Source organism: Pseudophryne corroboree, chromosome 9 (assembly GCF_028390025.1).
Source record: "Pseudophryne corroboree isolate aPseCor3 chromosome 9, aPseCor3.hap2, whole genome shotgun sequence".
NCBI lineage: Eukaryota > Metazoa > Chordata > Amphibia > Anura > Myobatrachidae > Pseudophryne > Pseudophryne corroboree.
Genome location: NC_086452.1, coordinates 112,212,797 through 112,239,708, shown reverse-complemented (window position 1 = coordinate 112,239,708; position 26,912 = coordinate 112,212,797). Strand labels below are relative to the sequence as shown.

Sequence of the window (26,912 nt, the reverse complement as noted above, 5' to 3'; positions counted from 1 at the left end):
AACTGCTTTTCACATAAAGACTTTAGTTTCCTAATAAATATGCTGTTCAGCAATAACATATATATATATAGATATATATGCCATATAATAATGTTATTAAGTCGTGCAAGTGTCTGTCTGTTGCCTATTATGATGTCTGTCTACATAGCGAATAAGGCTCTAGTGCAGACTAAAAATGTTAACATTGGCAATTCAAATTAAAACAGCGGTAATCGGAGTCTCAGAATAACTCCGCCAGCGCTAACAAAAGACAATCTTTCCAAAGTGACAATTTTCCTTTGGGTACCAGAGTGTTTATTTCACTAGTCTTATAATTTAATGCACGATTCTATGTCAAATCTCACACCGATAACTACAAGTGAGAAGGGTACATTAGTCCAGTATTCAGATAGTGCGGGGTTTTGGACAACCATACATAATCGTTTCCAAAAGGACGCGATCCGCCATTGGTATATGCGTTTCTGTCAAACATTATAAAAACCACAGATACATTTGGGTCACTAGAATCTATGTATGAAACCATGCCGATCACGGTTAAAAGAAGCTGCAGAGTATATCTGTAAAGCTTTTGCTAACGCCGGTTATTTTCAATGTCGCTAGTTAAGCGTGACAAGGCCAGAGCTTGTTTGCTCCTAAATTGGATATATGTGTAACGACATTTTATCCCTTTACGATATTCTGCCATTAGCGCATACAATATACTTGTAACGGCGTTTTATTCCTTTATAAAAATCACTCACGCCTTGTAACGACAGGACGTTACAGTCAGCAAGCCAGTGGTTTGATGACCTCTTTTACAATTGTGGAAGTGCGTCTTTTCAGGTTACATTTGCGAGGTTTCATGACTTCAACTCATATATGTCTCAGCTATTTACAGCTTAGAGTACAAAACTGCTTCTGGCGAACGGTTTGGCAGGTTGTCATTTAGTCTTTGCTGGTTTATAAACCAGGCAATAGTACGCCAACAGAGTCAAAATTACTTATTCCCGTCTGTTTGAGCAAAATCAAACAGCTCCGTTGCAATATCAATCAGCAAGTCATTTACTACAGTTAGAAAATGGATTTTCTGCAGTTAGTTTTTGCTTATTGCAGCCACAAAATTGTATAATTGCATTTGATCTTCACAATGCGTATTTACCCAGTCCGGTTTCTTCATCACAGGTTCTAGCGTTTGCAAATCGCCACAACCATTAACCATTTCATTTATACCGTTGCTTATCGCTTCCGGTATTTACCAAAGTGATGTTGGAATAATCGCTCATCTCACATAAGAACTATGTATCAACAAAGTTCCTCTATCTTGCGCTACTAAGGTATACTGCGGTAGCAGATTAAGTTCGAAAACAATCACATCTAAGTCGGTCTAAACGATGTCAATTCCTAGGTAAGATTATAAATAAGGTAAATCAAAGACTTTTACCTACTACACCAGCAAGAACAAAGGTACACGCACAGCGGTACATTGGTGTATTCACTTATTAAGAATAAAGATGTGTTTTCAATGCAAAGGTTCTAAAACACGACAGATTGCTGTCAATAAATGTCCTAGAACTCTGTGCATTTTACAATGCAATAGATAAATGTCCTAGAACTCTGTGCATTTTACAATGCAATAAATGATTCGTTTTCAGTCTGACCAGGGATAGACTCTGGGTTCTCTTCAGAACGAATAAATCTTTCGCTTTTTACTAAAGATTTCTGTGGACAGGAACAACCGTGAGTTTCATGTAATTTTGTTTTTTCATGCCTGGCTCACGCTGCCCTTAAGCAGTCAAACAAAGCAACGGCAGTTGCATACACAACAACCAGTGAAAACCAAGAAGCCGCATGGCAATGCGGCAGGTAACTCAAATCTTCAATGGCTCAGAACGCCATTATGTGAAAATGTCAAGACATCAATCCGTGAGTGGACATTTGTTAGACAAAAGATCTCACCCGTCAGGGTTTGGATCTTGAAAACTGGACATTAAATCCAGAGGTGTTTCATATGTGAGTCCACAGAAGGCGGTTACCCCAAGTATACATAATGGCATCTCGCCACAATTACAAAAGCTCAGTATGTGTACATCACATTCATGGGGTCATTCAGCATCGTGTATCTGGCTCCACCATTTTCCGCTTCTCTCTTCGTTGCCAAAACGGATCAGAAGACAGTTCGTCACAGTCATACTGGTGGTATCTCATGGGTTTCGGAGAAGTTTGCTTCTCGAATTTTCAAGTAATACTTGCACACGATCTTGGCCCGCTCATAATACGGCCAACCTGTTACATCACGGAACGTTCTTTTACCCATAGTTACCTATGTACCTATTATCTATGTACCGCAGCTGCGGTTGACGGGGTGAGAGTTCAGACCGCTCTCTTAAAAAATAGAGAATTACAGTATCGGTTATACCAACCATGTTACGAAATAGTAAGCCGCTTAAGGCAGCTCATAATTAAAAAAAAAAAAAAAAAATTTCGTGTGCTTACATAGGTTATAAACCTCGGAAGTTTCCAACATCATACTTCAAGTACCCGTATTCTGTTAAACGGGATGGGATGGAAAACTGCGTTCATCTGCACTAAGAGTGCAGGTATCTGTGTGGTAAACTTATTTTCAAAGCGTTTGCCTCTATTTACGTCTGTAAACATCTTTCTACAAGGTGTCACCAAAGTTCAGACTCTATTTATCCCACCTACAGCGCCAGGCGATTTAAGGTTGGGTTCAGATTTCTTAGTTTTCATATTTTGGAATCCTTTCAACAAATGGGAATTAAGTTTCATATTTTTGAACCCTTACAACAAATGGGTATTAAGTTCTCACTTTGGAAAACATTTTTCTTCTAGCCTTGGCTTCGCCAAGGGTGCTTCGGCAAGGATTTTGTTTTCATATTTGGGTGCCTTGTATTCCAAGCCACCGTATTTGAGTTTTCTCATTACAAAGCAGATCTTCCGACGAAATCCGCTTTCGTATTCTTCACATCAATATACCAATAGTGGTTCCTGTGGGGACAGCACATTCTAAAATTCTGAATGTGGTACACGCGTTACGCGTTTATATATGTAGTACGTGATATGAATACGTTGTTTGTTCTATATGATACTGCAAACTGGGGTTAGCCAGTTTCTCAGCAGATTTTATCCGGTTGGATAATAATGACTACAAGTCAGGCTTACTTTAAGGCTAAGTTACAATCGCCTACGTCAGTAATAGCATCCCACAGGTTCTGTGGGAATGTCGCACCCAGCGGGTCGTGGAGCGTCTACGACGCGGCTACATAGCCTTTAGTGCACCACGTTTGTGCACGTTTACACGTTATGAATGGTGGCGCCATCAGCATTTAGCTTTGGCTGCCTACTGTTACAAGTATCAAACAGCTCTCCCGCCCACGAGGGAAGCTTTGGTACGTCCCAAGAGTACTCCAGTGACCCCTAGTGGATGATAAAGAAAATAGGATTTTGGTACTTACCAGGTAAATCCTTTTCTTTGAATCCATAGGGGGCACTGGACGCCCACCCAGAGCAGTTTTACCTGGGTTGTTGTAAGCTCAAGGGAGCTTAGTGAACAAATTTAACTTGGATGGTATTAAGCTCGAAGGAGCTTAGGGTAACACATTTTCACCAATTGGCTCAAATTATAAAGTTCTATCGGTTAAGGTGTCAACTGTTTAGTTGACAATAAGGTTACGGATCAACTTTGTGGTTGTCCGTTATGTTATAGGGATTCTCCATTGTCAACCTCTCTATATCCTGTTCGCTCAGTAAAAAACACTGGCAAAGTACACTGAGGTACTTGGGGATATGGAGGGGGAGGAGAGTCCTAAATTTGAATATTCAGTGCCTTTGTTCGGCTACGCCCGTCCATATCCCAAGAGTACTCCAGTGCCCCCTATGGATTCAAAGAAAAGGATTTACCTGGTAAGTACCAAAATCCTATTTTTGGTACTTACCAGGTAAATCCTTTTCTTTGAATCCATAGGGGGCACTGGACGCCCACCCAGAGCAGTTTTACCTGGGTTGTATTAAGCTCAGGGGATCTTATGGTAACACATTTTCACCGACTGGTTCAAATTATAAGGTTCTATCGGTTATGGTGTCAACTGTTTCGTTGTCAGTAACGTTATGTGTCAACTTTGTTGTTGTCCGTTAAGTTATAGGAATTCTCCATTGTCAACCTCTCTATAGTTCCTGTTCGGCTCAGTAAAAAACACTGAGGTACTACACTGAGGTACTTGGGGATATGGAGGGGTGGAGAGTTCTAAATTTAAATATTCAGTGCCTTTGTTTCTGCTAAGCCGTCCATATCCCCAAGAGTACTCCAGTGCCCCCTATGGATTCAAAGAAAAGGATTTACCTGGTAAATACCAAAATCCTATTTTTTTGTGAAATCTGTTAGTTACCAACCATGTGGCCAATATGACAAATAAATGAATAGCTCCAAACGTGAAACCCAGAGCTTTTCCCTGCGGAGGGTAACCCCCACACCTAATTGCATATGCCCATATGTCTTGGATTGTGGGAGGAAACCTGAGGTACCCGGAGAAATCATACTAAGAACATTAAATGTTTTTTTTTTTTTTTTCTCCTTCAGGGTCCACAGGATTTACATTGGGTTGTAGGTGGCGTCTGAGTATTGGGCACCAAACTTTTAAAACTTTTGGTCTCCCAGCATGCATCGGTCCAGCCTCCCTATAACACCGCCTCCTGTCCCAGGGAATTCAGTTTTATGTTTGGTGCAGCAGAAGCTGGACCACTGTAGAAACTGTGTGGCTATTTTAAAACTTTTTTTTTTATTATTTTATATAGTTTTTCTTTCTAGAGCGGCTTTACTATGAGTCTTAAAAGTATAATGTAAGAGCCGCTCCAACAACTTCCTGCCAGGGTCGCAATAAGTTACCCTCATGTAGAAGCTGGTGTTTTGGCAGGCGCCAGCTGGACGTACTAGCAGGTCCACGCTGGTGATCTCGGGCTGCGGCCGGAGCACTGGGAAGAAGGTAAGGCATCTTTATCCGGTTAGCGGTTTAAGACCCATGTAATGCAGCCTTACTGTCTCAGGTTGGGAGACTACTGGACAGTCGCTGACTTGGTCGTCCACCTCAGGTGCACCAGCGCTAGACCTCAGGGGACATAGGCTCTGGGGATTAATGAGGCTGTGAACCTTGGCGTGGATGTCAGCAGTGGCGAGTAAGGCGCTCCCCTGGTCACCCCTCCCCCCAGTTCATGGCCAGGTTCCTCCGCGTTTCCCCCCCATGGACTGCATTTACCTGCTTCCGTCTGAGAAGCAATGAGCCTAAGTACACGTGGTGCGTTGTAGTAGCTATGAGGCTGTGTTCACTGGTGTCTGTTACTGAAATAAGGAAGCTGGGTTCTAGTCTCCCTGTATCTCGCTCCCCGGAGGCAGGTGATACAGCCCTGATTTCCTACCTCTGTGGTATTGCTTAGTTGAATAAGTGCCTAATGCAAATGAGCAACTGTACATATATTGCTGTATTATTCGCTATGTGTCTAGATACGCTAGTCTCCCTATATCCCGCTCCCTGGAGCTAGGTAATAAAGGTTTTAAAGTCAGACAGCAGCACTAGCAGTTGCACACAATGCATGAAAATACGTTTTCAAAATGGGCACATCAACTACACAATACCCTAAGGTAGGAAAATACTGTTTTTCTGTCAGTCTTTTTCTTGTTTCAATACCCTCAATGCTGATGCAAGCATTGTAGGTTCTGATTGTTCTTCACTTTAAATATACAAAAGTGAAGGCTGTCACATTGCTGCATATTTTTACACTGTTGTGTGAATGTTGGTATGTCCTCATGAGGCAAGGGTAACTATGCAGCACCTGCATCTACATTAATATCATGTTTGTCCTGTAAAGTGAGGTTAACCCCTCAGGACATGGTGCAGGATGGGTTGTGTGCAAACGGTTATAGGTTCATGAAAAACTTCAAGCTTGTTGACCCAACCAGCCATAGGCCAGGATCCTGCACAAGAACCCCCTTGGGCATCTTTTGCACAGGTTTTATCAAATATAGCGGCTTGCTTGGCGGTTCCGGCTATGTCTCCAGGTATGGACTACCCACAAAACCCTTTTGCATTTATGCAACAACCCCCATGGTTGAATGTGCCAAGATTTGGTTCAGACCTCGGCTGCATTTCAGCAGTTGTTACAGGCACAGGCCCACGGTTTTGAAAACGGATAGACATGGGGCGCCACCCTCTCTACAGTATTCAGAATCCAAGGATACTGCAGATGATGAAGCTGAATCCTCTATATCTCTGAGTGTACCTCAAGAGAAGAGGAGAATCGTACCTCCGTAACACAAGAGTTAATTCTTGCAGTAAAGTCCATATAGGTCAATGGAAGATGTAGTAGAGCCTGTACTAAAGGCTAAGACTCCAATCTTGAAATGTCCAAAACCAGTAAAAACTGACTTTCCAAACTCAGATCAGTTGACTGAAATTATACAAGAGGCATGGGTTACACCCAGTAAGATGTTTAAGATAACCAAAAAAAATTTTTTTTTACTATCCTTTCCCACCTGTGGACTGTGTTTAAGAGGGAAATGCCTCCCAAGGTAGATGCTCACGTAGTTCGACTGGTGCGCAAATCTACATTACCTCTGCCTTCAACATCCTTAAATGATGCAACAGACCTAAAAAATTATTATCTTAAGACACTATTTTCCCTAACAGGGGTGAGTACAAAGCTTCCACCCAAGACGGGCTGGGCAGAAGCTTTGGAAGAATGTTTTCTCAGTTCATGGAAAAAAAACAGTTATTCCATATAACTAATATAATGCAAGCAGCTGCCTATATGGAAGAAGCAGACCTAGATATGGGTATATTAGCTTCTCGGGCTTCTGCTTCCTCGGTAGCAACTCGCACAGCAGTGTGGCTACGTTCGTGGAAGACTAATACGGAATCCAAAAAGGTATTGGAGTTTCTACCCTTTTGTCAAAAATATTCTGTCTGGAACGCAATTAGACAATATTCTAATGTCTGAAGCAAACTCTAAATCAGCTAGGTTTCCCTCGACATCTACATTAAAACCTAGATTCCCCTATCAGCCACAGGGTAAAGCAAACGGAAAGGCTCATGTCAAACAGTCTCAAACAAAGCTGTTAAGTCTAAGGCTATACAGGCTTGGTCAGCCAGGGATCTGACTTCTAAACCAGAATGCAAGTCTCCTGCCTGACTGCACGGGCCTCCACCCAGGGACCACAGGGTGGGAGGCCGACTTCTTCAATTTGCACAGATCTGGCAGCAGTCCACCACAGATACATGGGTGCAAGAAGTGGTGTCTCACGGGTACGCCTTCTCCTTCAAGTAGCGTCCCCTCAAAAGTTATTTTCTTTTGTACCAGCCTGACACCAGGGGCAACAAAGGCCAGGGCTTTACAAGATGCAATTCAGAAGTTGCTACAATCAGGAATGATAGTATCAGTTCCCTCAGCGCAACGAGGACTAGGTTTCTATTCCACCCTTTTCATGGTTCAGAAACCAAATGTGTCTCACTTCAATTCCATATGTAAACATTATGGACCATTATCCTGGCAATGGAGCCGGGGGATTTCATGGTGTCCCTGGACATTCAAGATGCTTACATACATGTACCAATAGCACCTTATCAGTGCTATCTTGCAATCCTCCTGCAAAATTTTCAGTTTCAGGCACTACACTTTGGGCTTGCCACAGCTCCAAGGGTATTAACCAAAATTATAGTGGTGATGGCAGCTCACCTTCATTGTCGGCGAATAAGTATTTTTACATACCTAGACGACCTGTTAATCATGGCACAATCCCAGGAAACTCCAGTGCCATCTACAAGTGACTATAGCCTGCCTACAGGCTCATGGCTGGCTCATAAATTGGGCAAAGTCCTTCCTAGTTCCATCCCAACGGATGACGCACCTAGGGGCTCTATTGGATACCAGTCTTAAGAAATTTTTTCTACTATCCACAATACAGATGAGAATTTGCGGATTGCTACACAGTGGAGTATCCATCTATGTAGCAATGTGGATTCTGGCATCATCTGCATTAGACATGGTAGAATATGACGAGTTCCATTCAAGACCCCTTCAACATCTGATTCTCTCCAGATGGAATGGACCGTATTGGACGATAAAATGTTAGACAATGACCCTTTCACAGAAAGTAGGTCAGTCATTAGCCTGGTGGCTACAGACGTGCCATTTAGACAAAGGTCGATCCTTTTGGATCTCAGGCTGGGTGCTTCTGACAACGGACGCCAGTCTCCAAGGCTGGCGAGCCGTAACTGCAAATACTCTCTCCAGGGGCATTGGACCAAGGAGGAAAGTTGTCTTACAAGCAATGTCCTGGAACTACGGGCCTCCTATCTGGCACTCACCCAGGCAAAAGAAGCACTTTACAGAAAGCAGATTCGGTCGGACAATGCCACCGCAGTAGCGTACCTCAATCACCAAGGAGGCACTCGCAGTCAGATGGCAATGATGGAGGTAAGCCGCACATTAAGGTGGGCAGAACTTCATCCTGGCATGTCCGCAGTATTCATACCCGGAGTACTAAATTGGGAGGCAGACTTTCTCAGCCAGCACGACATTCATGCAGGCGAATGGGCTCTGCACCCAGAAGTCTTTCAGATTCTGGTAAACAAATGGGTACTGCCGAAAGCGGACCATAACAAGGTACCAGCATATGGGTCAAGAACAAAGGATCCAGAAGCAGAATTGGTGGATGCCTGGTCAGTGAGAAGGAAATTTCATCTGGCATGTCTTCCCACCAGTCTCCCTGTTGCCTGGGGTGATTTGAAAATTCAAATAGGAATGGTGCGCCGTGATATTAATAGCTCCGGCGTGGCCCAGACTGAAGTGGTACACGAATCTGCAGAGGCTATTCATGGACGCTCCATTCCTACTGCCTCAAAGACCAGATCTACTGATTCAGGGTCCCTGTCTCTACGCACACCTAGATCGACTGTCTTTGATGGCGCGGCACTCGAAACATCCATATTAAAAGAAAAGGGCTTTTCACAATTGGTAATTCAAACGATGCTTAAAGCAAGGAAGCCATCCTCCACCCACATATACTACCGAATATGGCATGCTCTGCCAGAAAATGACCCAAGGTCCTTCAGAGTTTCAAGAATTATAGCGTCGTTCAAGCTGGAATGGATGAGTTCTCCGCATAACTTCCCTGAAGGTACAAGCGTCGGCATTAACCATATGGTTCCAAAGGAAAATTGCAAATCTACAGGATGTTCTCACCTTTTGCTCCTTGGACTAGGTATATTTATATATTTTTCTGCAGCAGGTTACATTGGTTTCCACAGGGAAAACATCGGGGTGTAGAGTGGATCTTGATCCAGAGGCACCAACAGGCTAAAGCTTTAGACTGTCTCAGGATTCATTGGGGACTCCTCTATAACCCCGCCTCCAGGCACGAAGAGCTCAGTTTAGAGTTGGTGCCTGCAGCAGCAGGTCACCTAACAGGAGAGCCGCACTGGGAAGCCCTGAAAGCTTTTCTAAGAAGATTTTCCTTCACTGGGCTGTCGGCGCTGTAGGTCAGTGTGACACTACAACGCATCAGCTCCATCACCTCCCAAGCGTCGTCGTATAGGCACGGAGTCGCAGACTGCTCTCCTGGTCCGCAAGGCTGCTATGGGGAGGAGGTAAGAGGGTCTCCTAGGTGGGACCCGCCATTAAATCGCGTCCCGACCGCGGCCTAGGGAGACGGGTCGCTATACTGGCGTGAACTCTGTCACCGAGCAGGGACCCCAGTAGACCACCAGGGCGTCTGAGTTCAGGTCAGGTGTACTAACACCCCATTTAATAAGGCTCACTAGTACCTGGGGTGGAAGTCCAGCATAGGGGAGCCGGCGCTCGACCTGTAGCCCCTCCCCTGGCCCAGGGCGCCATCTCCTCGCAGATCTCCCGGCCTGGAGCTGCCTCACACTCCCTCAATTCCTCACAGAGACACTGGGCGCCGTCTTACAGGAGATGGAGACTGTGTATTTGCTGTGTGGTTTCACTCTGTGTTTCCCAGATATAACGGTCACTATATTCTGTACCCTAAGGACTAGGTTCGTCTGGGTCTCATAATATAGTAATGCATAGTATTGCTTAATAGCAAGAGATTAATTTAATAGCAAGAGATTAAAAAAGGAGAGTATAGGCCCTTTGAAAGACAAGTTGGGAGTCTTAAGCAAAAATGATAATGACATAGCGGACACACTAAATGAGTTTTTTTCAACAGTATTCATTAGAGAAGACCCAATTCAGGGACTGACACACAATCTCAATAATGACAATATCACACTGATAGGTACTTATTTAAGCGAGGAAGTAGTCTGTGACCGATTAAAACATTTAAAGATTAATAAATCACCAGGGCCCGATGGTATTCATCTAAGGGTTCTAATGGAGCTTCACTCTGAACTGGCAAAACCGCTATCTTTGATCTTTGAGGATTCAGTTATATCAGGTATGGTTCCAAAAGACTGGCGAATAGCGGAAGTAGTGCCTATATTCAAAAAGGGAAGTAAAGCTGAACCAGGTAATTATAGACCAGTTAGTCTTACATCTATAGTGGGGAAAGTATTGGAAGGTATTCTAAGAGATAGTATTCAGAAGTTCCTTGAAACCAATAAGGTCATTAAAAGGAATCAACATGGGTTTATGAAGGACAGATCCTGTCAAACCAACTTACTTGGCTTTTATGAAACAGTAAGCGCAAACCTAGATCAGGGTAAAGACGTGGATGTAATCTTTTTAGACTTTGCCAAAGCGTTCGATACTGTACCACACATGAGACTTATATACAAGCTACAAGAATCAGGGCTAGGAAGCACAATATGCACTTGGGTCAAAAACTGGTTAGATAATAGGAAGCAGCGCGTTGTGGTTAATGGATCTTTTTCAACTTGGACTGAAGTGCTAAGTGGTGTGCCGCAAGGCTCAGTATTAGGACCGCTATTGTTCAATATTTTCATTAACGACCTAACAGAAGGTCTAGAGAGCATGGTGTCAATTTTTGCAGATGATACCAAATTGTGTAAGGCTATAAATACAGAGGAGGATGCCGAGTCTCTTCAGAGCGACTTAGTTAAATTAGAAGCATGGGCAGCCAAATGGAGAATGCGCTTCAACACAGACAAGTGTAAGGTAATGCACTGTGGTAACAAGAACAAAAATTACACCTACCTACTAAATGGGGTAAAATTAGGGGATTCTGTACTGGAAATGGACTTAGGTGTCCTCATAGATAGCAAGCTAAGCAGTAGTACCCAAAGTAGGACTGCAGCAAAGAAGGCTAATAAGATATTAGCATGCATAAAACGGGGTATTGATGCTAGGGACGAGAGTATTATACTCCCGTTATATAAATCACTAGTGAGGCCACACCTTGAATACTGTGTACAGTTCTGGGCACCGTACTACAAAAAGGATATCCTGGAGCTTGAAAAGGTTCAGAGGAGGGCGACCAAACTAATTAAGGGCATGGAGACGATGGAATACAAGGAAAGGCTTGAAAGACTAGGCATGTTTACATTGGAAAAGCGGAGACTAAGAGGGGATATAATCAACATCTACAAATATATAAGGGGACAATACACAGAGCTTGCGCGGGACCTGTTTTTGGTTAGATCAACACAGGACTCGTGGACACTCGCTCAGGTTAGAGGAGAGGAGATTCCGCACAATACGGCGTAAAGGCTTTTTCACGGTAAGGACAATACGTGTTTGGAATTCCCTGCCCGAGGGAGTTGTAATGGCGGAATCTGTCAACACCTTTAAGAATGGGTTAGATAAATTCCTATTGGATAAGGATATCCAGGGGTATGGGGCATAGTCATGCATTTCAGTTACTATAAATAGGGATAAAATGCAATGGCTGACAGCAGCATCAGTCAGAAATTTTAGTCAAATCATCATGCATAGGACACCACAAATAGGTTGAACTCGATGGACAATTGTCTTTTTTCAACCTCAGATACTTTGTTACTATGTATATTATACTGTTTATCATTTAATACCGGATTTATACCCAGGTATTTTACTTTGTCTGGCTTTATCGTACCAAGTCGCTTTGTTGCATTCTCGCCTGTTTAACTACAGTCACAAATTGTTCCCATGGTTAATCCGCTTTGGTCGGAAAATCTGTCCACCAGCTGCAGAAAATCAGTCATTGGTGAGGCCATGAGTCCTTTAAGCGGTATGCTTCCTCCTCACAATCTACAAACCTTTCTGATGTTCCTTCAAAAGAGAGGGGGTGGGGAGAAGGGGGGGGGTCAGCATATGGTCCTGTCACACTAAATCCTATGTTACTGATGAGGATTCTCCCTTGCAGATTGATGTCTCTGCCTTAGTGATTGCTCTTAAGCATATCCTACAAATCATTGATATGGATTCCACTATTGTGGCAAAGAAACTGATAGTTTTCACCACCTTCTGTTGTTTAAACTTATTACTCAGTTCTGACCATGGACATCCGGTGGGAACCCTGGTCTTATTCAGGAAATATTCCCTCTGCATAAATGGCCCTTGGCTCGTTATCCTCTCCCTGCAGAGTTGTGAGACAAATGGAAGATTCCTCCGCCTCGTGTTTGTCCTCCACTCTGCTCGTCACAACTGTCACTTCACTGAAAGAATCTACAAATAAGTGTGTGAAGGGATGCCTGAATACACCCTTACAGGGGGCTATTCATAGACCCACTTTAACTGCTTCCTAGGTTGGAAAAAGAGCGTGGATTCAGGCACTAGAGGAAGAGCTGCCCTAGGATGCATCTGTCATTGCCAGACAATACCTGTCTCATACCACCGCCACCTATTACGTTCAGGAGGCGTCCTCAGACTGGTGTAATGGCAGCCAAGGCGTTGTCCACGTCTTTCCTGGCTTGCTGCACACTGTGGTTGAGCTTGTGGAAATTGGATCTGGACTCCAAAAAGACCTTGGAGGTACTCCCCTTCACTGGGCATATTTGTTTGGCGAAGACCTAAAAATAGTGTCTGAATTGCAGCCGCTACGACTGCTTTTATCCCCACTACACAGAAGGCAAAAGGTACCACTTTTTGTTTGTGGCCTTAAGGGAAAGCAAAAGGCGAGGCATACCCGAGACAATCTCGTGCTCCCAAAACCACAAATCCCAAGGCAAAATAAATCCTGGGTGGCCAGTCAGCCTGCTTCTAAACAAAACAAGCCTGCCTCATGACAGGGGCGGGCCTCCCTCTTGGTTTGCCCAGGTCTGGTTAAAGACCACTTCAGACGCATGGGTACTGGAAGTTGTCTCACAGTTATGCTGTCTCCCCCTCGCCAGTTTTGCGCTACGGCCATTCCTTTAAAGGTGCAAGTACTACAAACTGTGGTGAGTTCCCTCCTGGGCCGTTACCTCAGTCACAGAGAAGCAGAGGTTAAAGCTAAACCCTTTTTCAGGTCCCGAAACTCAATGGGTCCTTCCGGCCTATACTAAATCTCAAATCTTTGAACAAGTTTGTGTGAGTGCCCAGGTTTCGTATGGAAACACTGCGCTCCATTGTACTGGCTATGGAACCTGGACACTATATGGTATCCCTGGATATACAGGATGCATATCTGCATGTTCCTATTGCTATCTCACATCAGCAGATCTGCGGTTTGCTAATGGCAACCTTCACTACCAATTACAGGCTCTGCCATTTGGACGGGCTACGGTTCCTCGGATCTTCACAAGGTCATGGCCGTGATGACTGCCCACCTCCGTCGCCAGGGAGTCAGAATCCTACTGTATCTCAACGACCTGCTGATTCTGGCATATTCCCACGAAGTCCTCCTCAGTCATCTGCAACTGACTGTAATCTTCCTGCAAGCCCACGGGTGGCTTATTTGGAAGAAGTCCTCGCTGGTCCCAGCTCAGAGCATGGTACACCTGGGGGCACTCCTGGACACGCACAGTCAGACTGTTTCTGTTTCCAGAAAAAGTCCTGAAGCTTCAGGACAGGATACGTTGTTTCCTTCATCGCCTTAGATACACTCGGCAATGCAAGTACTTGGCCTGATGGTGTCTGCATTCGACATGGTAGAGTATGCTTAAGTTCATTCCCGCCCACTAAAGAGGTTAATCCTTTCCAAGTGGGACGGCCTACCTCATCAGATCCGATCTCGCATGATTTTTTTGACTCCAGAGATTCGTCTGTCGCTGACTTGGTGGCTCCATTACCAACAATTGAGCAGGGGCTGTCCTTTCTGGATCCCCGACTGTGTCCTGCTGACAACTCACGCCAGTCTGAGGGGATTGGGGAGCGGTGTTGGGGCAACACTCGTTTCAATGTCTCTGGACCAAGGAGGAATCCTTCCTCCCGATAAACCTTCTCGTTCTGAGGACAGTGTTCAATGCACTCTCGCCCTGCCGCTAGAACAGAACAGGCCTGTTCAAGTACAATCAGACCACGCCACCATGGTAGCATACATAAACCATGAAGGTGGTACTCGAAGCTGCATGGCAATGATGGAAGTGTCAAAAATCCTTTGGGCGGAACGCCATCTGCCAGCCATATTGGCAGTTTTCATTCCGGGTGACTTCAAAGAAAGAGTTAAGGTAAATCTACCATAACTCTCCCTATACCCTCACAGGGGTTATACATAGGCCCACATTGGCAGCTTCATGGTCTGCAAAGGCTATTAAAGCATGGGTGCAGGTAGTTAAAGAGGAACTGCCTTTAGATATGTCAGATGAATGCAGAATGTATTTAGCTGATATCAAGTCTGCATTTTCTTATATTGAAGAGCTTTATCTGAGGCTGGCGTTTTAGCAACAAAGGTGTCTGCTACATCTGTGTTTGCACAACGTATTCTTTGGCAACTTTCTTGGAAGGTAGATTTGGATTCCAAGAAAATGTTGGATATTCTTCCCTTTACGGGTAATATTCTCTTTGGTGAAGAGCTAAATAAGATTATGAATTCTTTGGCTGCTGCCAAAATGCCATTTTTACCACCGACTAATCATGCACAGTGGGTCAAAAGTGCCAATTTTCATACCTTTCGTCCACAAGCAAAAGTGAAAGGACAAAGATTCCCTAGGCAAACACGCACTGCAAAACCCTCTAAGCCCAAGGCTAAGCAATCCTGGGCAGCTTGTCAACCTGCAGCAAAGCCTGTAGGCTGACAGGGAGACCTCAGGATGGGAGGCTTATTTCTGCACTTTGCGCACGTTTGGACCACGACAACTTCAGACGCTTGGGTGCAAGAAGTTCTCACTCACGGGTACGCCGTCTCATGCAAGGGATGTCCCCCCTCAACAGTATTTCACCATAGGCCTACCTTCAGACCCAGAAAAGGCTCAAATTCTACAAAATGTGGTTAGTTCACTTCTGCACTCAGGTGTGATATTACTGGTACGGGCAGAGGCTACCATTCGACCCTATTCCTAGTTCCAAAACCCAACGGGGGACACCAGCCTATTCTCAAACTCAAATCTTTAAACAAGCTTCTGAAAGTTTCCCATGGAAACCTTGCGATCCATAGTTCTAGCCATGGAACCTGCGGAACCTAAAAGTAGCCTTCCTACAACATAACGGATAGCTAATAAATTAGAAGAAATCCTCCCTTGCACCATCACAAAGGATGTTACATCTGGGAGCCCTTTTGGACTCTTACAGTCAACGTCTGTACCTATCACCGGACAAGGTTTTGAAACTGCAGAGCAGAATTCGCCACTTCCTTCACTGTCGTCTAGTATCTGTGCGTTCAGCAGTGCAAATTCTCGGACTGATGGTTTCAACATTTGACGTAGTCTAGTTCGCTCTGTTTCATTCTCGCTCTCTGCAAAGACTGATCCTTGCCAGGTGGAACGGCAGGTTTAGTCCGACAAAGCCACAACAGTGGCCTATACAAATCATCAGTGCGGCACGCGCAGCAAGATGGCGATGCAAGAGGTGTCCAAAATTCTCAGATTGGCTGAACTTCATCTACCTGCCATATCAGCGGTATTCATCCCAGGTGTACTCAACTGGGAAGCGGACTTCCTCAGTTGCTAAGATGTTCACGCCAGAGAATGAGCTCTTCTCCTGGAGGTCTTCCAACTACTAGTGGACAGATGGGGTCTTCCAGACGTGGATCTAATGGCTTCACGTCACAACCACAAGGTTCAGGTATTCGGATCCTGTCCCAGGGATCCGCAGGCAGCATTTGTAGACACCTTGTTAGTCTAGTGGACTTTCGTCTACCATACATCTTTCCTCCGGTGTCCCTTCTACCTCTGCTCCTTCGGAAGTTCAAACAAAAAGGAGGAAACCTAATTCTGATTGCCTTAGCGTGGCGCAGATGGCAATGGTTTTCTCATCTCCAGGGCCTCTCAGTAGGGCAACCTCTTAATATTCCTCTCCGATGAGACCTTCTGTCGCAGGGCCTATGTCTCCATCTGGACCTGGCCCGTCTGTCGTTGACGGCATGGCTCTTGAATCCTCATTCCTAATAACTAAAGCAGAGGTTCCCAAACACGGTCCTCAAGGCACCCCAATGGTCCAGGTTTTGGGTATATCCATGGCTTAGCACAGATTAAGTCACCTGTGGCCAAGCATGAATAAACCTAAAACCTGGATGTTGGGGTGCCTTGAGGACCTCGTTTGGGAACCTCTGAACTAAAGGCTTTTCACAGGCTGTGGTTCAAACCATGCTTCAGGCCTGTAATCCTGCCTCAGCAGTAATCTATTCTAGAGTCTGGCATACTTAAAGTGGTGCGCTGCCAAGAATTATGATAGTTATATTTGAACCTCACGGATACTTGAATTTTTCCAACGGGGCTTGAATCTAGGCCTACGTCTTGCATCTCTCAAAGTGTACTTTTCTGTATTGTCTGGTTCCAACGCAAGATTGCCCCACTTCTGGATGTACACACTTTCCTTCTGGGTGTCATCCACATACAACCTCCTTATGTCCCTCCAGAATCTCCATGGTATCTGTCTGTTGTGTTGACCGCTCTTCAAGAGGCTCCCTTTGAAATCAGCCGATCTCAAATGGCTGACAGCTAAAAAAATTTTGCTTGCTATTTCTTCAGCCAGAAAGATATCGGACTAAGGAACCCTCTCCTGTCGTCCCCCTTCCTGATTCTTCATCAGGTCAGGGCGGTTCTCCGAACCAGGCCCAGTTACCTCCCTAAAGTGGTTTCTTCCTTCCACCTTAATCAGGAGATTATGGTTCCGGCCTTTGTCTCACCAGATTTATCTGCAAAGGAACGTTCTAATGGATGTGGTTCGTGCTCTACGTGTCTATGTGGGACATACTAGCTCTGTCAGATCTGATGCCCTGTTCATTCTTTTTGGATTTCACAAGCATGGTTGGCCTGTTAATAAGCAGACGCTGACCAGATGGATTAGAATGGTGATTGCACATGCTTGCACTCAAGCTGACCTTCCAGTACCAGCTTAAATTTTTGCCCTAACTACTCGGTGTGTAGGACCTTCATGGGCGGCACGCCGTGGTCCATCCGCCGAACAGTTGTGCAAGGTGGCCACGTGGTCTTGGGTTCACACGTTTCTTAGGTTTTATGCTTTTGATACTATTGCCTCCCGGGATGCTAACTTTGGAAGCTGGATTCTTTTATTGTCTCGGGTGCGTCCCCTCCCTTGAAGTACTGCTTTAGGACATCCCCGATGTTCCCTGTGGAACCTATGAACCCAGTGTAAAGTAAGAGAGTTAACAAGGGTAAGCCTACCATAACTCTCCTTTTTTCTCTACACTGGCTCTGTTTATAAATTACTTTATGTAGCCTGTGTTCTGCCTCTAAGTTTTTCTTCTTTCCGTAGGTGAGACCGGCTTTACGCTCTGTTTAAGCTGTATGTAGGGGTCTGGGCACCAAATGGTTAACTTTTCTTTCCAGAACCCTAGGCTCCTTCTCACCAATACACCACCCCCAGGCAGACAGTTTTAGTTTGGTGCCTGCAGAAGCGGGCGCTGTTTTAGGGTGCTGCTTTTAAGAAGCCTCTCCTGTTTAATTTTAATTTTTTTTATTTAAAAAAAAAAAAATTACGTTTATTTCTTTTTACAGAGAGGACAGTGCTAGGCGTCCTACAGGAAGCAGAAAAAGGTATTTATCGGTAAGTACCAAAATTCATTTTTTTTTTTTTTTTTTCTTTTAAAGAATTTTGTATCGGAAAGCAAGGATGTCACCACAGTATATACGTTGTGCAAATTCTGTATTTTTTTGTAATTTTGGTTATGGGAGACTCATCCTGTACTCGGTGACCTGGAATATGGTCTGTCTTGTTCAGTTGCAGCCACTGTACAATTTTGACACCATGCCTTCTGCCGTGTCCCCCCCCCCCCCCCCCCCCTCCCTTGCATTTTTAGACTCGGGAGTCTGAAGAAGCAGATGCAGGACTGCCTGACAACTGGACACCTGAGCGTGCACACTGTCGTCTTCATAACTATTTACAGGCAGAAAAGATACCAGCGGTATACTATTACTCACAATCGGGGCCTGACCACAACAGGTTGGTTTGTTAGAGCTTTGTCGAATTGTCAAATCTTTGTTCTCTAAATACTTTGTATTTTCTGAAATCTTTAATATGTAAGGTTTATAAATGTCAAGTTTTCTGGGGCCTTTACACAACCGTGTTCATTAAGTGATGATAAAAATGGTAGCCTATGCCTTTATTGGTAGCTAGCTGGCAGCATTGGGGGGCAGATGTATTAAGCCTGGAGAAGGGATAAAGCAGTGATAAGGGTAAAGTGATAATGCAGGGTTGGGTATGCTTGATCCCCGGTCACCAAACTCACAGCGGGATGACTGTATGGAGGGTGTTGGGGGGGGGGGGGGGGGAGGCAGAGTGTGCGAGTGGAAATAGTCCCTGCTAGTCTGTATTCCGACTGCCTGGATTGTAAGTGGTCGGAATGTCGGGGAAGGTATCGTGGCCGCTGGTCACATAACTACATCCCGATATTGCACCAGCCAATCATTACGGATTTGAAAAATGACAGTTAGGAGCGGATTGGCTGGTGCTTTATCACCCTACACTTATCACTGCTTTGTCACTACTTTATCCCTTCAGGCTTAATACATCTGCCCCTGGGTCCATTATTACTAGCTTTAACCAGTGTGTTTGGTATTGCATAGGTTGTGTGTTATTTAGGCAGCAATGCCAACTACTGTTCTCCTCTTCCATCAATTGCGTATGCCATGTGTAAATAGTGCCTCACTATAATTTGACCATTTAAAAAATATAATTTAATAATTTTAATGCTGTTTCTGACCCTGTATTTCTCTAACGTCCTAAGTGGATGCTGGGGACTCCGTAAGGACCATGGGGAATAGCGGCTCCGCAGGAGACTGGGCACATCTAAAGAAAGCTTTAGGACTAACTGGTGTGCACTGGCTCCTCCCCCTATGACCCTCCTCCAAGCCTCAGTTAGATTTCTGTGCCCGACGAGAAGGGTGCACACTAGGGGCTCTCCTGAGCTTCTTAGTGAAAGTTTTAGTTTAGGTTTGTTATTTTCAGTGAGACCTGCTGGCAACAGGCTCACTGCATCGAGGGACTAAGGGGAGAAGAAGCGAACTCACCTGCGTGCAGAGTGGATTGGGCTTCTTGGCTACTGGACATTAGCTCCAGAGGGACCATCACAGGCCCAGCCTGGATGGGTCCCGGAGCCGCGCCGCCGGCCCCCTTACAGAGCCAGAAGAGCGAAGAGGTCCGGAAAAATCGGCGGCAGAAGACGTTCCTGTCTTCAATAAGGTAGCGCACAGCACTGCAGCTGTGCGCCATTGCTCTCAGCACACTTCATACTCCGGTCACTGAGGGTGCAGGGCGCTGGGGGGGGCGCCCTGAGACGCAATAAAACATGATAAAAATACCTTACATGGCAAAAAATACATCACATATAGCTCCTGGGCTATATGGATGCATTTAACCCCTGCCAGAATATACAGAAAAACGGGAGATAGGCTCCGCCCCCTTTTCGGCGGCCTTATCTCCTCAGCACACTGGCGCCATTTTCCCTCACAGCTCAGTTGGAGGGAAGCTCCCTGGCTCTTCCCTGCAGTCACTACACTACAGAAAGGGTTAAAAAAAGAGAGGGGGGCACTAATTAGGCGCAGTATTAAAACATACAGCAGCTATAAGGGGAAAAACATATAAGGATATATATATATATATATATATATATATATATATATATATATATATATATATATATATATATATATATATATATATATATATATTAGCGCTCTGGTGTGTGCTGGCATACTCTCCCTCTGTCTCCCCAAAGGGCTAGTGGGGTCCTGTCCTCTATCAGAGCATTCCCTGTGTGTGCTGTGTGTCGGTACGTTTGTGTCGACATGTATGAGGAGAAAAAATGATGTGGAGACGGAGCAGAGTGTCTGTAACAGTGATGTCACCACCTAGGGGGTCGACACCTGAGTGGATGTACTGTTGAAAATTACGTGACAGTGTCAGCTCTGTATAAAAAAACAGTGGTTGACATGAGACAGCCGGCTACTCAGCTTGTGCCTGTCCAGACGTCTCATAGGCCGTCAGGGGCTCTAAAGCGCCCGTTACCTCAGATGGCAGATACAGACGCCGACACGGATACGGACTCCTGTGTCGACGGTGAAGAGACAACCGTGATTTCCAGTAGGGCCACACGTTACATGATTGAGACAATGGAAAATGTTTTATACATTTCTGATAATACGAGTACCACCAAAAAGGGGTATTATGTTCGGTGAGGGAAAAACTACCTGTAGTTTTCCTGAATCTGAGAAATAAAATGAGGTGTGTGATGATGCGTGGGTTTCCCCCCGATAACAATTGATAATTTCTTAAAAAGTATTGGCTGTATACCCTTTCCCGCCAGAGGTTAGGGTGCGTTGGTAAACACCCCCTAGGGGTGATAAGGCGCTCACACGCTTGTAAGAACAAGGGCTCTACCCTCTCATGAGATGGCCGCCCTTAAGGATCCTGCTGATAGAAAGCAGGAGGGTATCCAAAAATTTATTCACACACATACTGGTGTTAAACTGCGACCAGCAATCGCCTCAGCCTGGAGGTGCAGTGCTGGGTTGGCATGGTCGGATTCCCTGACTGGAAATATTGATATCCTAGATAAGGATAGTATATTATTGCCTATAGAGCATTTAAAAGATGCATTTCTATATATGCATGATGCACAGCGGAATATTTGCCGACTGGCATCAAGTATAAGTGCGTTGTCAAATTCTACCAGTAAAATGGTCAGGTGATGCGGATTCCAAACGGCATTTGGAAGTATTGCCTTTGAAAGGGGACATTTGGGGTCGGTCTTTTAGACCTGGTGGCCACGGCAACAACTGGGAAATCCACGTTTGTACCCCAGGTCGCCTCTCAAAATAAGACGCCGTATTATCAGGCGCAGTCCTTTGTTGGCAAGCGGACAAAAGGTTCCTCTTTTCTGCTCGTGACAGAGGGAGAGGAAAAAGGCTGAAGAGATTACCCAGTTCCCAGGAACAGAAACCCTTTCCCGCCTCTGCAAAGCCCTCAGTATGACGCTAGGGCCTTACAAGCTCAGGCACGGTGGGGGCCCGTTCTCAATGAATTTCAGTGCGCAGTGGGCTCACTCGCAAGTAGACCCCTGGATCCTTCAGGTAATATCTCAAGGGTACATATTGAAATTCGAGACGTCTCCCCCTCGCCGTTTCCAAAAGTCGACGTCTCCCTCTGACAGGGAGGCAGTTTTGGAAGCCATTCACAAGCTGTATTCCCAGCAGGTGATAATCAAGGTACCCCTCCTGCAACAGGGAACGGGGTATTATTCCACACTATTGTGGTACCGAAGCCAGACGGCTCGGTGAGACCGATTCTAAAATCTTTGAACACTTACAGAGGTTCAAATTCAAGATTGAGTCACTCAGAGCAGTGATTGCGAACCTGGAAGAAGGGGACTACATGATGTCTCGGGACATCAAGGATGCTTACCTTCATGTCAAAATTTACCCTTCTCACCAAGGGTACCTCAGGTTATGGTACAGAACTGTCACTATCAGTTCAGACGCTGCCGTAGGGATGGTCCACGGCACCCCGGGTCTTTACCAAGGTAATGGCCGAAATGATATCCCTTCGAAGGAAGGGAATTTTAGTTATCCCTTACTTGGACGATTCCCTGATAAGGGCAAGATCCAGGGAACAGTTGGAAGTCGGTGTAGCACTATCTCAGGTAGTGTTGCGGCAGCACGATTGGATTCTCAATATTCCAAAATCGCAGCTGGTTCCGACGACTTGTCTTCTGTTTCCTAGGGATGTTCCTGGACACTGTCCAGAAAAAAGGTGTTTCTCCCGGAAGAGAAAGCCAGGGAGTTATCTGAGCTAGTCAGGAACCTCCTAAAACCGAACCAAGTCTCAGTGCATCAATGCACAAGGGTTCTGGGTAAAAATGGTGGCTTCCTACGAAGCAATCCCATTCGTTAGATTCCACGCAAGAACTTTCCAGTGCAACCTACTGGACAAATGGTCCGGGTCGCATTTTCAGATGCATCAGCGGATGACCCTGTCACCAAGGACAAGGGTATCCATCCTGTGGTGGTTGCAGAGTGCTCATCTTCTAGAGGGCCGCAGATTTGGCATTCAGGACTGGGTCCTGGTGACCACGGATGCCAGCCTGCGAGGCTGGGGAGCAGTCACACAGGGAAGGAATATCCAGGGCTTAGGGTCAAGCCTGGATACATCACTTCACATAAATATCCTGAAGCTAAGGGCCATTTACAATGCTCTAAGCTTAGCAAGACCTCTGCTTCAAGGTCAGCCGGTGTTGATCCAGTCGGACAACATCATGGCAGTCACCCACGTAAACAGACAGGGTGGCACAAGAAGCAGGAGGGCAATGGCAGAAGCTGCAGGGATTCTTCGCTGGGCGGAAAATCATGTGATAGCACTGTCAACAGTATTCATTCCGGGAGTGGACAACTGGGAAGCAGACTTCCTCAGCACGACCTCCACCCGGGAGAGTGGGGACTTCACCCAGAAGTCGTCCACATGATTAAAAAACTCGACAGGTATTGCGCCAGGTCAAGAGACCCTCAGGCAATAGTTGTAGACGCTCTGGTAACACCGTGGGTGTACCAGTCAGTGTATGTGTTCCCTCCTCTGCCTCTCATACCCAAGGTACTGAGATTGATAAGATGGAGAGGAGAAAGCACTATATTCGTGGCTCCGGATTGGCCAAGAAGGACTTGGTAACCGGAACTTCAAGAGATGCTCACGGAGGATCCGTGGCCTCTACCTCTAAGAAGGGACCTGCTCCAGCAAGGACCCTGTCTGTTCCAAGACTTACCGCGGCTGCGTTTGACGGCATGCCGGTTGAACACCGGATCCTGAAGGAAAAAAGGCATTCCGGATGAAGTCATCCATATCCTGATCTAAAGCCAGGAAGGATGTAACCGCAAAAACATTATCACCGCAATTGGCGAAAATATGTTGCGTAGTGCGAGGCCAGTAAGGCCCGACGGAGGAAATTCAACTGGGTCGATTCCTACATTTCCTGCAAACAGGAGTGTCTATGGGCCTGAAATTGGGGTCCATTAAGGTTCAGATTTCGGCCCTGTCAATTTTCTTCCAAAAAAGAACTAGCTTCAGTCCCTGAAGTTTAGACGTTTGTAAAAGGGGTACTGCATATACAGCCTCCTTTTGTGCCTCCAGTGGCAATTTGGGATCTCAATGTAGTTTGGGTTCCAAAAGTCACATTGGTTTGAACCACTTAAATCTGTGGAGTTAAAATATCTCACATGGAAAGTGGTCATGCTGTTGGCCCTGGCCTGGGCCAGGCGCGTGTCAGAATTGGCGGCTTTATCCTGTAAAAGCCCTTATCTGATTTTCCATTCGGACAGGGCGGAATTGAGGACTCGTCCTCAGTTTCTCCCTAAGGTGGTTCCAGCGTTTTCACCTGAACCAACCTATTGTGGTGCCTGCGGCTACTAGGGACTTGGAGGAATCCAAGTTGCTGGATGTTGTCAGGGCCCTGAAAATATGTTTCCAGGACGGCTGGAGTCAGGAAATCTGACTCGCTGTTTATCCTGTATGCACCCAACAAGCTGGGTGCTCCTGCTTCTAAGCAGACTATTGCTCGTTGGATTTGTAGTACAATTCAGCTTGCACATTCTGTGGCAGGCCTGCCACAGCTAAAATCTGTAAAAGCCCGTTCCACAAGGAAAGTGGGCTCATCTTGGGCGGCTGCCCGAGGGGTCTCGGCTTTACAACTTTGCCGAGCAGCTACTTGGTCAGGGGCAAACACGTTTGCTAAATTCTACAAATTTGATACCCTGGCTGAGGAGGACCTGGAGTTCTCTCATTCGGTGCTGCAGAGTCATCCGCACTCTCCCGCCCGTTTGGGAGCTTTGGTATAATCCCCATGGTCCTTACGGAGTCCCTAGCATCCACTTAGGACGTTAGAGAAAATAAGAATTTACTTACCGATAATTCTATTTCTCATAGTCCGTAGTGGATGCTGGGCGCCCATCCCAAGTGCGGATTGTCTGCAATACTTGTACATAGTTATTGTTACAAAAATCGGGTTATTGTTGGGAGCCATCTTTTCAGAGGCTCCTCTGTTATCATACTGTTAACTGTGTTCAGATCACAAGTTATACGGTGTGATTGGTGTGGCTGGTATGAGTCTTACCCGGGATTCAAAATCCTTCCTTATTGTGTACGCTCGTCCGGGCACAGTATCCTAACTGAGGCTTGGAGGAGGGTCATAGGGGGAGGAGCCAGTGCACACCAGTTAGTCCTAAAGCTTTCTTTAGATGTGCCCAGTCTCCTGCGGAGCCGCTATTCCCCATGGTCCTTACGGAGTCCCCAGCATCCACTACGGACTATGAGAAATAGAATTATCGGTAAGTAAATTCTTATTTTTTTTTAAAGTAAATTTAACAAACCTGTTTTGTCGAACAATTAATAAGCTGTTTACTGAAGTAAATTAGATAATTATTTCTGATATATTCACCGTTAAAATTCATATTTATCTTTATTTCCTTACACTTAATGCTGGGCATACGCGCTACAATTATATGTCCGATCTGCCCGATATCAGCAGATCGGCCAGATAATTGTGGCGTGTATTTGGGGGACCAGTGAGAGCCAGTAGTGCTCTGTACGTAGTCACAAAAAGGAGATGGGATGTCAGCTCTATGATGTATAAGAAATCCTGACATCCATCTTTCTCTGCAGGATCTATTATGCAGAAATGACTGTGAATGTTAAGCATCTTGGACGAGGTAAGTTATGATTTTATTCTTTAACCTGGTGGGGTATAGTGGAGTCCTTACATGCTACCAATAGTAAAAAAAACAAACCACACACACACACACACACACACACACACACACACACACACACACACACACACACGTAGTGCAAAAAACTAGTCGCATTATGTGTGCCCACACTTTGTTCAGTCCCAGTGTAATGAATCAGTCTCTGTACTGGTGTTGCGTTTATCAACCACCATTGCGCATGTGTGAAGTCTCCATTGTTAAGTCAAATGATGCTTTTAGTTTAAGAACAATCTTTTTACTTGCTCAGCTTCTCCGACGCACTCAAGGAAAAGCATAGTTCAGAGTTCTACACAGCTCCATAAAAGGAAAAAAAACATTATACAATCAGCGATAGTTTGAACACACAGCACCATAAATGGGGAAAAAAATTACGATGAGCGACATCACTTTGTCACTGCAGGTGTGAGTCATCTGTCTCTGTGGCTCTCTTGGCATAGCGGTATCGCCAATGGTTACCATGCCCATGAGCTAGGGTTCAATTACCACAAAGGACACATTTGTATTGTATATCTGTATAAAAAGTAGCATGCACAGCTTTTTCTTTGTATAATTTTCCAAAACACACACTCTTGTGCTTAATATACAGACTCAAACATGCATACAGGTTTACAGTCAAAATTAGAAAAAAAGCTGTGGATTCTACTTTTTACACAGATGTACAATACAAGTGTGACTTTTCAAATTACGGGAGTGTTATATTGATGAGACGGAGTTTACTGTACTTATTCCCGTGCCTCCCCAATCCCACCCACCATGGGACTTGTAACTTCACTTACTGGTTGCTCTGCTTAGTAAAACACAACACGGCAGGTACACTACTGTATGTAAATGAATGGCTCATGTGGTCATTTACTAAGCAGCACATCCAGTCTGTGAAATCACAGGCTTCACAGAGGGTGGGGTTGGGGGGAGGCTGCCTATTAAATCAGTGGGGAGGCCCGGGAAGAAGTACAGTAAACTCAGTCTAAATATAACAATCTCGTAATTAGCATCCACAGCTTTACACACAGAATATAGGCTTGCTGGGTTTTTATCAGCAGAAGCTGCTTGTGTGTCCTATTACATTACTTTGCGTCTCAAGGCCCGTACACACTGGTCGATATATCGTCCGTTCTCTTGAATGGCCGATATATCGCGGGACCGTCGGCCAGTGTGTACGGCCGATACGTCTGTGAACTCCGTCGTTCACAGACGTAACGCGTCTGTCGCACAGCCGACGGCCAATATATCTACCGATATATTGGCGCGTCGTTGTGAGTGTACGGGGCGGTCGGCCGACCGCCCGTACACATGCTGCGGCGGCCGGCGCTGATTAACAGCTGAACAGGGTGGGCGTGTGTACACGCCCACCCAGTTCATGACGTCAGTCCCCGACGGATCGGGCAGTGTGTATGCACAGCACACTGCCCGATCCGTCCATAGATATATCTGCAGATCAATTGATCTGCAGATATATCTACTAGTGCAGTGGTTCTCAAACTCTGTCCTCAGGACCCCACACAGTGCATGTTTTGTAGGTCTCCTCACAGAATCACAAGTGAAATAATTAGCTCCACCTGTGGACCTTTTACAATGTGTCAGTGAGTAATTAATACACCTGTGCACCTGCTGGGTTACCTGCAAAACATGCACTGTGTGGGGTCCTGAGGACCGAGTTTGAAAACCTGTGTACTAGTG

The 26,912-nt window shown here is 45.5% G+C and overlaps 2 protein-coding genes and 1 non-coding gene across 3 annotated transcripts in view; all 3 read left to right on the top strand.

Annotated features, from left to right (window-relative positions):
• The window catches only part of LOC134957689 (ATP-dependent RNA helicase A protein-like), a 141,581-nt gene extending 116,380 nt beyond the window's left edge, over positions 1-25,201 (top strand). The window contains exons 12-14 of the mRNA XM_063939768.1: positions 17,982-18,030; positions 18,284-18,426; positions 25,129-25,201. Of these exons, the coding sequence (XP_063795838.1) occupies positions 17,982-18,030; positions 18,284-18,426; positions 25,129-25,186 (250 nt within the window). The 3' untranslated portion in view covers positions 25,187-25,201. The remainder of the gene's footprint in view (positions 1-17,981; positions 18,031-18,283; positions 18,427-25,128) is intronic.
• LOC134957687 (ATP-dependent RNA helicase A protein-like) overlaps positions 1-26,912 on the top strand; it is a 699,701-nt gene that overhangs the window by 475,568 nt on the left and 197,221 nt on the right. The window lies entirely within an intron of this gene.
• On the top strand, positions 1,645-1,760 carry LOC134959521 (U5 spliceosomal RNA). Its single transcript, XR_010187547.1, has one exon. It is a non-coding gene; the product is annotated as a U5 spliceosomal RNA (small nuclear RNA).